Here is a 15,504-nt window from a genome sequence, read left to right as displayed (position 1 = left end):
ACTTTTTCATACATTCACAGGCAACTCTGGCTCTAAGAGTAGTTCTAGAGTAGGGGGAAGCATTCTATGTACTACGGTGCCACCTAACTGCCCGCTTCACCTGAGAAATCTTCTAATCCAATTCATACCTGAAAAAGAATTCCAAGAAGGTTATATAGACTCCAATGGTAGGGAATCCACAACCCACTCTACTTTTAGATAGCCAGTTATCAGAAAGCTTTCCTTCACAACTGATCAAGTTAAAAAGAAAAATTCATCAAGGTAACAGATCAAGAACATTTATTTTGGAATGTACAATAATATTTATGATTGGTAAAGCAAATACATATGGAAAATACAGGATAACTAAGTGGCTTTGACGATGAGAAAAAAATCATAAAGCTAAAAAGAAACTCAGATTACTTGCTACAAATTTCTCACTTTACAAGGGTTTCGTGATGAGACTAAAAGAGGGTAAATAATTTGTCCTACGGACAGCTGGGTGGTGCAAGGATGGAGCTTCAGGCTTGTAGTCAGGAGAATGGAGTTCAAATTGGGCTCAGACATTTACTGTGTGACACTGGGCAAGCCACTTAATGCTCTTAATTTCCTCATCTGTAAAATGAGATAAAGAAATAGCAAGCCACTCTAAATAGTTTGCCAATAAAACCTCAACTGGAGCCACGAAGAGTCAGACACTATTGAAATGACTCAACTATAACAATTAACAATTTGTCCCACATCAATCACAGCTGTTAATAGCAGAACAGAATTACAATACACATTTCTTGAGTGTTACTGGTTCAGTACTCTTTCCAACTCTAAATTGCAAGATAAATACCCAAGTGTCATAAACTTGTTTTAAATAAAATAATTTTAAAGGGCTTATATGGTTGTTGTTGACAGCTATGCCAACAATATATATAATTGCCCTATATGTTTCTTAAATGTATCCATAATTATCTTTTATGAATGGGAACAACTTCATATCTGGGGACTTTATTGCTTGTTAGCTTCTGTAAAAAATTTTTTTAAGTTCGAAGTTTTCTAATACATGGCAAAATTTACTAGGATAAACCAAATTTAGAGGTCTCTAAGAGTGTAGAATCCTTTTTATTGCCAGATATTTTAACATGTAGAAGTATCATGTCATATGTATCTGCATGTTTTAGTAATCAATGAAATTAGTGATATTTAGATAATTCATAGTGTATTTATAAAATGAGATTAAAAAACCCTCGAAAATATACTTCTCAGAGGGTGACAAAAATCCAAGTAAAACTATCTATATAAAGCTAGAATCAACTTAGGTAGATTTCAGCATAATAAATACATAGTCCATAACTTGCAAGTTTGCCCTTTTCAACTCCATTACTTCTCATCTTCTGGGCTAACAATTATTCAAAATTTTGGGAGGCAGCTAAGTGGCATAGTGGATAGAGCACCAGTCCTAAAATCAGGAGGACCTGAGTTCAAATCAGATCTCAGACACTTAACAGTTTCTAGCTGTGTGATCCTGGGCAAGTCACTGAACTGGAGTTCAGTGCCTAAGGAAAAAAAAATTTATTCAAATTTTTAAATTAAAATTTTATTAAGTTCTTAACCTCAATTGACTTCAGGGGAAAAAATTATTATGATGACATGTTTCTCATTCCACATCATCTTAGACCAAGCTCTGCACATTCACAATTTTTGGCTGATTTAACTGACAGCTTAGCCAGAAGTATCTGCAACACAGTGGAGGTGGAAGAATTGGCTGTTAAATTTTCAACAAATGTGGTGGCTGCCCCAGGTAGCATGGCATTTAACATCCTTTTTGTATTCACACTGTGCCAATAATTCTTAGTTGTATTTGTTCAAAGAAGAACTTCTGAACAGCTTCTGCATCTTTAAGGTCAAGTAATTTGGAAAGTCCAGTTCTCTTTTTGGCAAGTTTCTATTTCTTTCTTCCATCTTGGAGCCTGCTGTTGAAGCTGGGGTCACTCAGTCAGATGAAGTAAATACAGTAGCTGATGAAGAAGGCCCCCCAAATATTTCCTATTGAAGAACCATTCTGGCCCACTGTGTTTCCAATTGCTGCTCACAATAATAATGGTAGCAGTGGGGCTGTCCCCTGCTGATCAGGAGCCAGCTCATTCTGCTCCTCTAGAATTAATATGCAGAAAATACACTATATGACTCTGGGCATGTCACTTACACTTGAGTGCTTCAAAATGAATGAATGAATAAAATAAATTATATGAAATGTAGGATTACAGTTTCCCATACAACTTTCTTTTATTCTTTATATACCAGAATGTTTGTGCCATGTCAATTAAGTTCATAAAAAAAAAAAAGGAAAAATTTAAATGCTCAGGGAAATGATGATTTTCTAAGATATGGTTGGATATCTAAAAACTACTGTGTTTAAACGATGCAGGATTTAGCTACCTATCTGATCTTCTTTATTTTAAAATAAGTTTTGAAAGAAATAAGTCTCTTTTACATTATAACCATTTCTGGAAATGATCACCCAAGCTCCCATCTGACCTTTCTGGGAGAATAGTGAAAAAGAGACGGCAAACAAACCTTTGGCTGACCCTGGAAGACAAAAGAAATCCCTGTCTTCCTCTTGCCCTATACACATTTTGCCTTTTAAAAAAAATGTGAAAAGTTTCTTTTTGAAAGTCAGCCACCCACTCCTGAAAACCTTCTAGAACATTCTTAGTTCCAAAAGGAAATGTTTACAGTTTCTGCATGTGACAATTGGCTATTATTTGGCTATTATTTAAATGCAGACCTACTCGGTCAAATCCTTCTCCTAGTTTCCCACACCACTGCAGACAGAATTAATTTTTTTTAAATTTTATCACATTTTAAAAAATTTAATCAGTATTCATTAAATACCAAAGATATTAGGTACAAAGTATCACGTGGATGAGACGTAAAGATGCATCCTGCCCTCGAGTAATAATGACAAAATGATATTTAGAGCTGGAAAGCACCATGAAATACATTTAAATCCATCTTTTTGAAGAAAATGGGCCTTTAGCTAAAATTTGAAGGAAGCCAAAAAGGAAGGAAGCCCTGGGAGAGGAGGGGGGGAAGTGTTATGTCTGGCCATTCCTGGGATGGGGAGGGCAGCCCAACTTTTCTGGGAAGCTATGATACTGTATAGCAGGTAGAATTTGACTATAGTTTTCTCATAATCAAAAACTTTCATTTTATTTTTTAATGGTATTTTTTCCAATTATATGCAAAGACACTTTTTAGCATTTTTTTTGGTGAGGGTTAAATGACTTGCCTAGGGTTATCTGGCTGGTATCAAATGTGAGGCCATATTTGAACTCAGGTGCTCTATGCATTGCTCCACCTAGCTGCCCCTTCAGCAATCATTTTTACAAGATTTTGAGTTCCTCCGATTAGAAGAACTGCATGTTTAACTCATACAAACTGCAAAAAAACATTTTGAGTTCCAAATTTTTCTCCCTCTATCTTCCTAAAATAAAATCCCTCATTTCAGAGATGGGGAAACTGAGACTCAAAGGTGGGGAAGGTAATTAATTTGCTGAGGATCAGAAGTAGGATTACCTAGTTCCTCTGAGAACTCTGATGATAATAACAATAATACTTATGAATTTTATTTATATTAGCAACTAAGCATTTGTTAAGTACTTTACAAATATGATTTCATTTTATCCTCACAACCACCTTGGGAGAGCGATGCTACTATTTTTCCCATTTTACAGATACAACCTCTACTAAATTAGACATGAAAATAGGCAACTTCCACAGCTAGTTAAGTATATGAGGCTGGTTTTGAACCTGGTCTTTTTAGTGTGCTGCCTCCCATACCTTTGAGCTACTTCCCTGACTCTAAAGTTAGTGTGCTCCGCTACCTGCCTCTCCCAAAATCCTAGGTCCCAAACTTTTGGTACAAAATCCATATTTTACAATGTGGATTTTTAATTCATTTTGGCTCTCCTGCAATCTCCAAACAATGCAACCCCAGTGAACTTTGGATGGAAAAATGCCATCCATATCCAGAAAGAAAACTATAGAGACAATAATCAACACATATTATTTTCATCTTTTCTTTTTCTTGTTTTTTTTTTTCTTGTGATTTTCCCCTTTTGTTCTGATTTTTCTCTCCCTACATGATTCTTATGGAAATATGTAAAAAATGAATGTACATGTATAACCAAAAAATATTATTTTACATGTAACTGGAGAAAATGAAAAATAATTAGGGATACAAATGCCTTTTTTTCCCCTGTGCCTGGCATAGATACTTATCCTGAGATTATCCCTTCCCTCTCCTTCATCATGTATATATTCTGCTTGTATACAATTGTTTGCATATCATATTCCCCATTATTCTATGAGGTCCTAGAAAAGGGACTGGTTTTCTGCCTTTCTTATTCTTTCTCAATAATCAGCATATAATGTCATTCAGACATTTTTCAATTATGTCCGACTCTTTGTGATCCCATTTGGGCTTTTCTGGAGTAGTCTATCATTTCCTTTTCTAGCTCGTTTTACAGATAAGGAAACCGAGACAAAAAAAGGTGAAGTTACTTGCCTAAGGGGACACAGCTAGTAAGTGTCTGAGGCCAGATTTGAACTCAGGAAGAAGAGTTCAGGTACTACTATGCTCGCTAGTTACCCCTGCCTGGCACACAGTAGGCACTTAATAAAATGTTTATTGATTTGATTATTAAAGGCTTCTTAACAACCTGGGGTTTGTGGATAGATTTAAGGGATTCATGAAAAAGGATGGGGAAAAGATATATCAAAATGTCAATGACACCCAGAGGTTGGAACGTGCTTTATAACTAATTACCATTTGAATCTCTTGGCAGAATGAAAGATCTGGGTTCAAATGTTACCTCTAACCCTTGACTAGATGTGAGCTTGGCAAACTTAAGGTGCTTACATAAAAATCAGGATTACTGTCATTACCTAGCTGTGAAACAACGGACAAGTTCTCTCATCTCTTTTGGCATCCATGTTTACAGGTTCTCATAAAACAAAGAAATTGGACTCTGATCTCAAACTACTTGCAATTCTTTTATTTTTATTAGCACGACTTCCAACTGGTTCTTCTGGAGCACAGAAGTTTAGGATGCTGGGAACGCAGCTCCAGCCCTGGAAAAAGACCCAGACAGTCTGCCTCCGTTCATCTGCTTCCAATCAGTCCCAAGAATGTTTGCTGTGGGCTTGGAGGCTACAGAATCTGCCCTGTTATCTGCCCCATGGATCCAAGCCAAGGAGCTAGCGAGCTGCTCACTTGACCAGGCACATTCTGTTTAATAATCTGTTTGTACAAACTGCAACGTTACCACCCTTCACTGCCTGGATTACCAGTCAAGATACACAGCTTGAGTCCACCCCATCCCCTCCCCTCACCCTTTGCACCCCTATCCTGCAGAATAGTAACTAAATTCTACCACAGCTTCCAGAAAAAGTGAGGACTAATAGATAGATTGTTCCCCTTAGTATCCTGGGAATTTGCCACACACCATGACCTCCTTTACTGACACAGCAACCTCTTGGTTTCCTTCAAATCTTGATTAAAAGCCCACCTCCTTCAAGAAATCTTTCCCAAAGATGACTAAAAACCATCACATTGAATTCCCAATCCCTATATTTATGCACACCTGCATTTTTTATTTCCTTCACAAGCTAATTGTACAATATTTCAGAGTCTGATTCTTTTTACAGCAAAATAACGTTTTGGTCATGTATACTTATTGTGTATCTAATTTATATTTTAATATATTTAACATCTACTGGTCATCCTGCCATCTGGGGGAGGGGGTGGGGGGGGTAAGAGGTGAAAAATTGGAACAAGAGGTTTGGCAATTGTTAATGCTGTAAAGTTACCCATGCATATATCCTGTAAATAAAAGGCTATTAAATAAAAAAATTTAAAAAAAAAAAAAAAAAAAAAAAAAAGAAATCTTTCCCAAAAACTTAAGGGAAAAATTTTTATAACCAAGGGTTCTAATAAAGGCCTCATTTCTAAAATATGTAGAGAATTGACTCAAATTTATAAGAATACAAGCTATTCTCCAACTAATAAAGGGTCAAAGGATATGAACAGACAATTTTCAGATGAAGAAATTGAAACCATTTATAGTATATGAAAAAGTGCTCTAAATCACTATTGGTCAGGAAATGCAAATTAAGACAACTCTGAGATAACACTACATGCCTCTCAGATTGGTTGTTGTTGGATGTTGGAAGGGATGTGGAAAAACTGAGACATTGATACATCGTTGGTGGAACTGTCAATGGATCCAATCTTTCTGGAGAACAATTTGGAACTATCTCAAAAAGTTATCAAACTGTGCATACAGGTTATACAAACTGTGCAGTGTTTCTACTGGGATGATATTCCAAACAAATCCTAAAGGAGGGAAAGGGACCCACATGTGCAAAAATGTTTGCAGCAGCCTTTTTTTGTAGTGGCAAGAAACTGGAAACTGAGTGGATGCCCATCAATGGGAGAATGAATAAATTGTGGTATATAAATGTTATGGAATATTATTGTTTTGTAAGAAACGACCAACAGGATGATTTTAGAGGCCTGGAAAAACTTATATGAACTGATGATAAGTGAAGTGAGTAGGACCAAGAGAGCATTATACACAGCAACAAGATTATGTGATGATCAACTATGCCAGACTTGGAATGGAGAGAGCCATCTGCATCCAGAGAGAGGACCATGGGGACTGAATGTGGATCACAACATAGCATTTTCACCTTTTTGGTCATTGTTTGCTTGCTTTCTTCAATCTGATTTTTCTCATTCAGCATGATAAATGTGGAAATATATATAGAAGAATTGCACATGTTTAACATAAATGGGATTGTTTGCTGTTCAGGGGAGAAGGGAGGGAAAAAAATGTAGATAGCAGGTTTTGCAAGGGTGAATGCTGAAAACTATCTTTGCATGTATTCTGAAAATAAAAAGCTATTGTTGCCCCCCCCCCCAAAAAAAAAAAAAAAAACCTTTCCTAAATCCTGCTTAATCACCTTCCTTCTGAGATTACCCCCAGTTTATCCTGTTTGGACATAAGTTGCTCAGATATCGTATTCCCCATTAGACTGTTAACTCCTTGATGCTGTTAACTCATTTTCATATGACTAGAAATGGTTTCAATTTCATCTGAAAATTGGCTGTTCATATCCTTTCACCATTTATCAATTGCAGAATAGCTTGTATTCTTATAAATTTGAGTCAATTCTCTCTATATTTTAGAAATGAGGCTTTTATCCGAACCCTTGGATATAAAAGGCCTGTTTTCCTGCCTTTCTGGTGTCCCTATGCCTGGCACATAGTAGGCATTCCAAATGTTCTTAACCTGAGGTTTAGATAAATTTAAGAGTTTGGTGAACTTAAATGGGGGAAAAACACATCCTAATTTTAACTAACCTTTAAATGAAATTTAGCAACAAACATCATTAAGAGAAAAGATCCATAGGTTTCACCAGACTGCCAAAGGTGTCCATGATTCAAAAAAAGGTTAACATCCTCTGCCCTATAAGAATCTTAGCTCCTTGAGGACAGGGGTTATTATTTAGCATATATAGCTTTAGTTTCGCATATATAGTTTTTGCTATTCAATTGTTTTCAGTTGTGTCCAATTCTATATATCCCCATTTGGAGTTTTCTTGGCAAAGACACTGGAGTTGCTATAAGATTTCAGAAAAAACTGGAGAGACTTACATGAACTGACGCTAAGTGAAATCTTTAGAACTAAGAGAACATTGTACACAGCAAGATTATATAATGATCAACTGTGATGGATGTGGCTCTTTTCAACAATGAAGTGATTCAAGGTAGATTCAACAGAGTTGTGATGAAAAGAGCCATCTGCATTCACAGAGCAAACTATGGAGATGGAATGTCTATCAAAGCATAGTATTTTTACCTTTTTTATTGTTGTTTATTTGTTTTTCTTCTTTGTTTCTTTTTCCAATAAAATTATTTTCTTACTCCAAATTTTTAACTTAATTCCCTTGGAACTTAGCCCACTGTCAAGCACCATAATAAATCTTTGTCCCTTAACTTGGAAAAGGATGAATTTGGGAATTCTTCTGCCATATTGATGTGGGAAAGATTCCAATCTTTGATTCCCAACCCCCCCCAGCTAATGTATTGACTCACAAATCCTGGTTCCTTTGAATTCCAACAGAAGATCTGGACCTGTCCCAGCCCCATCCAGATCTGAGCCAACTTTGGGGCTACACCCAAAGGCCCCTCAAGCTAAGTCTCCTATTACAAAAGGGCCACGATGGGAACCCCTCTTTGCAGAGATTCCAAACATGCCAGCCATGTGAGGACCCTTTGTCCAGTGCCCTCCTTGTCTCTACCTTCACCTATCTCCTACTTCTAAACTCAATAATAAACCTCTTTTACCAATCTAGCTCTCGGGCTAATAAATGCTTTTATTGGGGACTCGCGCCCCTACTAGACCACATTTACCGCCATATCCTTGCGCCAAATCCAAGGGGGTTGCAGGGGAGCTTTGCTTCACTCCCTGTACCCCAAACTTGCCACTAGACCTTAATTAAACCCTAATTTCATTTAGGTACCCCAAATCTACACCTCAACATTCGATCCAAACCTCGACAATATCCAAGACACTGACCTGGGGACTCTAATATTGTTGGTCTATGTTCTGCCCCAACAGAATCAAGGCAGAGCAGAGTGGAAGAAAGTGAGTTAAAGTTAATGAGACATTCTTTTTTAGCCCAAACTGAGAAGCCAGAGTCTTCAGGAGCTTAAAATAGAGTAGGAGGCAAATACTAACATTAGAAAGTGCTTTAAATACGATCTGTAATTAACAAACTGGACTGTGGTGAGAGATAATTGATGGGCTGGAACATCTGGCAAAGTCCAATGGAAAAAACTCTGGATTGTGAGGGGAACTGGTTTTAATGTTAGAACTTCCATTATGTGGCTTCGAACAAATCTCCATCTCCCTCTGAAGGTCAGTTTTAAATGTCAGAATCCGGAGATAATCAATAAGAGAATTAGCTTGAGAGATGAAAGGACTTTAAGACTACTTCAAGTCCCATCTCCACTGAAACTCTCAGAATGTTGTGCCAAAGTTCCCTTTTTTTAATGTAGTGATCCAGTTTCTCCAATTGTCCTATTTATTCTGCCTCAGGTTATAACCTTTCCCTCTTAATGTTTGAGGTAAAGGTTTTATACCTTTAGGTTATAGACATTCCTTCTCTCTCTCTCTCTCTTTTTTTTTTTTTTTATTTAATAGCCTTTTATTTACAGGTTATATGCATGGGTAACTTTACAGTATTAACAATTGCCAAACCTCTTGTTCCAATTTTTCACCTCTTAACCCCCACTCCTTCCCCCAGATGGCAGGATGACCAGTTGATAGACATTCCTTCTTAAGGTTTGACAAGATAAAGATTTATCCATTTTAGATGTCATTAGAATATCAGTAACCCCCACCTCGGTACCTCCATTTTGCCATTGTTCTTATTCTATAAAAAAAAGCTTGCTGTCCTGAGATTCAGGGCTAGACTCTTTGAGATGCCAGTCTCATCTAGCCCTGGGATCAAACATGGATCCATTGGTCCCAGTATTTCTCTCCATTTAATTGGTCTCTAATTTCAGTTTCTTCGGCATTACAAGAACAAACTAACCAAGAATTTCCTTTGAAACTATCCACCCTTCTTTCTAGTTTATCACTACTCTTTTAAATATATATTCTTTTCTATCCCAATATTTATCTTTTTTTTAAGTGAGTAGAATGAATGTGGAGTGAAATATAGGATCAAAAGGTCTGGATTTGAATGCCCGTCTTGCCACTTATTCAGTCAACCTTTCCAAGTCTCAATTCTAATAGCCTACACCTACAATTAACAGGGAACTGAAACTCTCCACAGGAAGAGATGAATAAAGGACTGGCCAAGAAGTTGAGTATTTCCCAGCTGTATACATCAGCCCTGCCTCTCCCCTCCCCCTTTCTCATGGTGTGCTAAATTAACAAATCAACATTACCTTCAATATGGAGAGGATAATGCTAAACTTATGGCTCTGTTCTCTTCCCTGACCTCACTGCTCTCTCACCCTATCAGTTCAATGTCCCTGACCCACCCTTCTCTACCTCCTTTCACTGCACCCTCTGGAACCTTTGCTCTATTTTAAATAAATTTCTCTTCAGGGTGGGTAGAGAGGAACAGGGGGAAGGGGCAGATTAAAACTTCAAATGTAATCCCCCCCAAAAATAAATTTCCTCTTCATATTAGACTTATCTCCCCCCCCCCCCCGAAATGACATTGTAAATATTTTGCATGTCTATATTTTATAGCGGACAGAAAATGTTTTATTTTGAGTCTGTACTTTCCAGGTCCACCTAGCAAAATGTCCAGCAGAGTAAGTGATTAATAAATCCTTATTCAATTCAATTCAATTCAAATGGGTAACCAGGCGTCTCTATTACACAATCAAGATCTGCTTTGAAGGGGGAAAAAGACAACTTGCATAGTCTTCAAGGAGCTTATGGTACAAGCTTTATGAATACAGGTGATGAAGGATGGATTGAAACATTAAAACAGTGGTCAAGTCTACTAGCTTTATCTCCTAAACAATTCTCATGTATTTTTAAATAGTTTTGGGTTTTTTCAGGTTATACATTTATATTAACTTTTTAAGCACACATTTCTTTATGAATCATTGGGAGAGAAAAATCAAAACAAAAGAGGAAAACCCTGAGAGAAGAAAAAAAAAAAACCCACAGAAAAAACAAGTGAACGTAGCATGTGGTGATTTACATTCCATCTCCATATTTCTCTTTCTGGATGCTGATGGCATTTTCTATTCTAAGTTTACATTTCCCATCTATTTCCTTCTCCCCTACTCCCGGCCTCCATCACCCCTTCCTGGGACTTTCGAAATTGATCTCCCTATTCATCCTCCAGGTGTTTATCAAAGTAACAACCCGAAAATGCCAGGTCTGGCCGTGTCTCTTCTCTGCCCCAGAAAGTGTTTCTGGAGCAAATTTCTTGGTTTACTACTTAGCGGCCTTCACAAACTGAAGCTAACCGATCTCTGCAGGCTGGTAGCTTCACTCAGCACCTCCAACTTGTTTGCAGCTGCCCTTACGTTCCCTGCCATGCGGTCTGCTCCTTCCTTTACCTGTGGCCGGCACGCCCTCCAAGTCTCTCTGGGCTCGGGTCATGCCCTTTGGCATTCGTGCTCCCACAGGATTTTTTCTTACTGCACATCCTGACTTGATTTCTGACTGAATCATAAAGACACTCGGGGGCAGGATGGTTATGGCCCTTTCGGGACGCTTCTGATGATGCTTAATAAATGCTTATTACCTGACTGAGCAAGACCTTCATAAGCGGTGAAAAGAAAGGAAGGAAGGACAGAGAGCATGTAGATTGGCCTGGCCTGTTCCTCAAGCGCCAATGCTGATAGGGAAAAACATTCTCCGGGGAAGGAAAAGGAATTACTTCAGCAGCTGAAAGCCTGACCCCGCTCGCTCTGCACTCCTTAAACTTCTCGGAAAACGGACAGTTGAGTGGAAAATCCCACTCCGCCTCTCTTACGCCTCTCCATTCTTTCGCTGTGGGCACCTCACTAGCCCCTGGGGCTCCCCACCTTCCCAGAAGAGGACAGTTCTGCCTCCTCAGGGCTCAATGAGATAATATCGCTAGTCACCGAGATAATATCGCAAAGTGCACACACTGCAGTGTCCAGTCCACAATGGGCGTTTAACAAATACTAGTTCCCTTCTCATCCCCTCCTCCCGTCCTGGGGACTGCCAGATAGGAGAAGATGGAGAGGAGGACGCTCGCCACCGCTCTGGAGGACCCCTGGCCAGGAGGAGGCGCGGGGGGGAGGGGGAGGATGGACAGCCCGGGCCCCCGGCTTCCCGGGAGAGGGTGCCGCTCACCTTGAGCAGGTCCAGCGGGTGCGTGCAGCACGCTGCCCCGGAGGAGGCTAGCCCCCCGAAGTACCAGCGGGACACGCGCCTTTGGGGCATGGCTGCGCTGCGCCGGGCTGAGCCGCTCCGGGATGCGCCGGGCTCCTGGGGCCAGGGCCCGAACGAACGCGAGCCGGGGAAGGGCTGTGCTCACGGGGCAGGTCTCTGGGAGAGAGGCCCAGCTCCGGCTCGGGCTCTGGGGGAAGCAGGTTCAAAGCACCGCCCGCCGCCCCTAGCAGCCAATGCGCCGCGGCGTCCCGGAGGATCAGCCCCCGCCCCGCGCCGGCCCGCCCAACCCAGCGGAGCCCGGCTTCTAGCGGTGACGCCCGAGCGCGTCTTAAAGGGGCCGCAGACGCTCCTCGGGCCCGAGGCGAGTGGGGGAGAGGCCGGCGGCCACGGTCAAGGGCACCGCGCCGGAACCCGCGCAGCGGCTGGGGCTACGGCTGCGTGCGTGCGTGCGGGGCGAGCCCGGCTATCCCACGCAGCCACCCCCACTCCCAGCCCTTAGAGCGGCGGAATTCTCCCTGGGGCTAGTCGTATTGGCTGGTCGCAGTTGGGAGCCCGGAGGTCAGGGATTTGGCTTTCCAGAACCTGGGAAGGTTTCCCTTCCCTCCAAGGCCACCCCATAATACGCTTTGCTAACACAGCTGTTGCACGTGGGCTTCCCCTTTAGGTTCACTTCAATTCAGTAAACATTTATTATTGAAGGTAGCTTAGTTAAGTGGGTAGAGCGCAGAGCCTGTAGGGGTTCGAATCCAGCCCGAGACACTTCCTAGGTCATTCACTTAACTCCGGTTTGTCTTAATCCGCTGGAAAAGTAAATGCAAAGCACTCCAGGAACTTTATCAAGAAAACCCCATGACCAGTTTCGGCGAGATAAGGTGCGCTGGAGACGGAAGGGTCGGATGCGACCGAACACGTGCCAAGAGCGGGATTGTGAGCTCCCAGAAGCGCGGGGCTGTCTTTGCCTTTCTTACCCATGCATAGGGTTCGGCATATAGTAGGCGCCCAATAAGTGTTCCTTGACTTGACCACAGTGGTGGAGCTCAAGGTGGCCTGCATCCTAGAATCACACGTCAACCCATCTTCCCGGATGCCGTCCGCCCTACCTTTATTGCATTTGGGAAAGTCACCTGTGACGTTTGGATCCCTCTAAATTCCTTGAAGTCAGCTCCCTTCACTGCAAAGGTGCTAGCTAGAAATGGGCCACGCAAAACAGCCTTACACTGGGAAAAGCATCATCGAGAGCAGATTTGGAACACAAAGTTCACGATTCGAATCTTAGTCCAGTCGCTTGCTAATTGTGTGGTTTGGGGTAAGTTAGTTGTAACGTGACGAGTACTGTGTTAATGAGATCCAATAATCAGTGTGTTTGATTCAGAGTTGTCTTTACTGTCTAACTTTAGACATTGCTTAATTCTCTGTACGTGTTTCCTTAAATGGAAGTGGCTAGAAGGGTGACCTCTAAGGTGTTCCAAAGACATTCCAAAATGTCTATATCTGATTTGACCTCTTTTCAGTACCTCTTCCACAACCAGGAACACTGTACTGGTAGTTTAAACTCTGGAAATCCAGGAACAACATAGGAACAACATAGAACAGAAATGTATAAGGTAGTGCCAAAAAAAAAAAACAAACCCAAAAAACAATTTAATAATGTAATTCTAGTCCTGTCATTTTTCACAACTTGTTAGTAAAGAATAGAAATGATTTCATTCTTTATATTTATATCCCCATTGGCAAGCATAGTGCTTACTTGGCACATAGCAGAGACTTAATAAATGTTTGATATGAACATGGGTTTCACCACCTTACTGTTTCCTCTTTTGCAAATCCTTGTTCCTAGGGTTAGGAGAAAGCACGTTGTTAAATTGTCAAGTCCTACATTTCCAGATTCTAATACAGTCCTACTTTCTATAGTTAGTTCACTAGTGAAGGACATATTTCCTCAGCTATAGAATGAGACTTGAGACTTATGATGAAAAAAACGCTATCCATACCCAAAGAAAGAATTGTGTCGGAATACAGATTGAAGCATATTTTGGAGGAGGACAAGGGGAAAAAAGATGTTTTCTTTCACAACATGACGTTTATGGAAATGTTGCATTAACTTCACAAGTGCCTTTATAATGGAGAGGAAAAGAGAGAAACTGAAAGTCAAGTTTAAAAAACAAATTTAAAAATTGTTTTACATGTAATTGAGGAAAGTAAAGTATTACATTTTTTTTTAATAAAACTGAAAATAGATGATGCCCAAGTTTCTTTCCAATGCTAAGCCTATTCTTTCTTTTCCATTGCCCCACTGTGTCTAATAAAGTGGTGTCTTCTTGAATAGTACCCGTGCCAGAACAGGTCTACTAGAAGGCTTCAAATACAGGTCAGTGATGTTTCTGTTCTGTGAAGACCAATTTAAGTTTGGAAAGGCTCATCACCAGATATCAACAGATTACCAGATAATTTTCATCAATTCTTGATAAAGTACTCTATGATGTGGAGTCAAAGTTGGCTTAAATGGAAGTAATGAACCAAACCAATAAAATCAGTTCTTGAAATATATTTATGTCAGCTATTCTTTATTATTCCATCTTAGAAGACCTCAATGGGGCAGTACTTAATCTTTCACTGAAATTTTTCCTTTCTTATCTTCCAATTTTCAGTAAGACTTCATCTTACCTTTAATAGTGCATATTTTTACCTATGGCTCAGCTAGCCCAAACAGACTACTTCCCCATCCATCTCTACTTTCCATGTTCACTGTTAACACACTGAGCTTTGCCTTAATTTACAATTCAGTCTTGCTCATATTATTATTTCTGACATTTTTAAATTAAAAGCATTAAATTATTCTAAATTCTATGGCCCCTTATTTTACAGGACCTGAAATAAATTCTGGATAGTGAAAATGTCAAGCTGAATTTAAAGGATTATCAGGATGTACCAGGAAATACACCTAAGTGCTTTGTGTCTGAGACCATGAAGAGGGCTGTGGCAACCAAGGTTGTTTTTTTAAAGCTCCTTTCTAAAATAAACTCCCCACTAATTAGTCACAGGCTAAGTCAAATACAACTGAAACTGTACTCGGGATACTACCTCTTCTCAACTCCCAGCAAATACACGACTCTGTGTACCAAGTCCTACCCCAAGAAAACAAACTGACATCCTTACCTAGCCTACAGTAACTGCAGAATTCTAAGGTATCCATTCTTCAGAAGCCAACTCTAAGGTCACTTTCTCTGAGATATTATCTCATCTCTTCCAGGTTATTAGAAAATCGCAGTTTTTTTAATGTAATATAGTGTGTCAAAGCTCAGTGTATAGCTACCTTAATAGGTAACTTACCTAAACCTATCTGCCTCTATAGTCATTGTTGACTTTCAGTACTGCCCAATTAATTTATAAAGAACTTCTGAGGAAATCCATAGGCAGGAGATAGATTAGTAGCAAAATTATCTAGCCGTTCAATTAAGTGGCCCCTTCAATGAAGGCTGAAGTAATTATCCACCCAAATATGGATGGAATTTCTGATCACAGAATCTGTTAAATCTAATCTGTTTCTTCTCGCTAAATAAAGAAC

At 39.9% G+C, this 15,504-nt stretch overlaps 1 protein-coding gene across 1 annotated transcript in view; it reads right to left on the bottom strand.

Moving 5' to 3' along the window:
- The window catches only part of LOC100922058 (mitochondrial dicarboxylate carrier), a 33,365-nt gene extending 21,131 nt beyond the window's left edge, over positions 1 to 12,234 (bottom strand). The window contains exon 1 of the mRNA XM_003768608.4: positions 11,901 to 12,234. Within this exon, the coding sequence (XP_003768656.1) occupies positions 11,901 to 11,990 (90 nt within the window). The 5' untranslated portion in view covers positions 11,991 to 12,234. The remainder of the gene's footprint in view (positions 1 to 11,900) is intronic.
- Positions 12,235 to 15,504: the final 3,270 nt, after the last annotated feature.

The sequence above is a fragment of the Sarcophilus harrisii genome, chromosome 4, assembly GCF_902635505.1.
Source record: "Sarcophilus harrisii chromosome 4, mSarHar1.11, whole genome shotgun sequence".
Classification (NCBI taxonomy): domain Eukaryota; kingdom Metazoa; phylum Chordata; class Mammalia; order Dasyuromorphia; family Dasyuridae; genus Sarcophilus; species Sarcophilus harrisii.
Note: the sequence above shows the minus strand (reverse complement) of the source record. Positions and strands in the feature narration are given on the sequence as shown.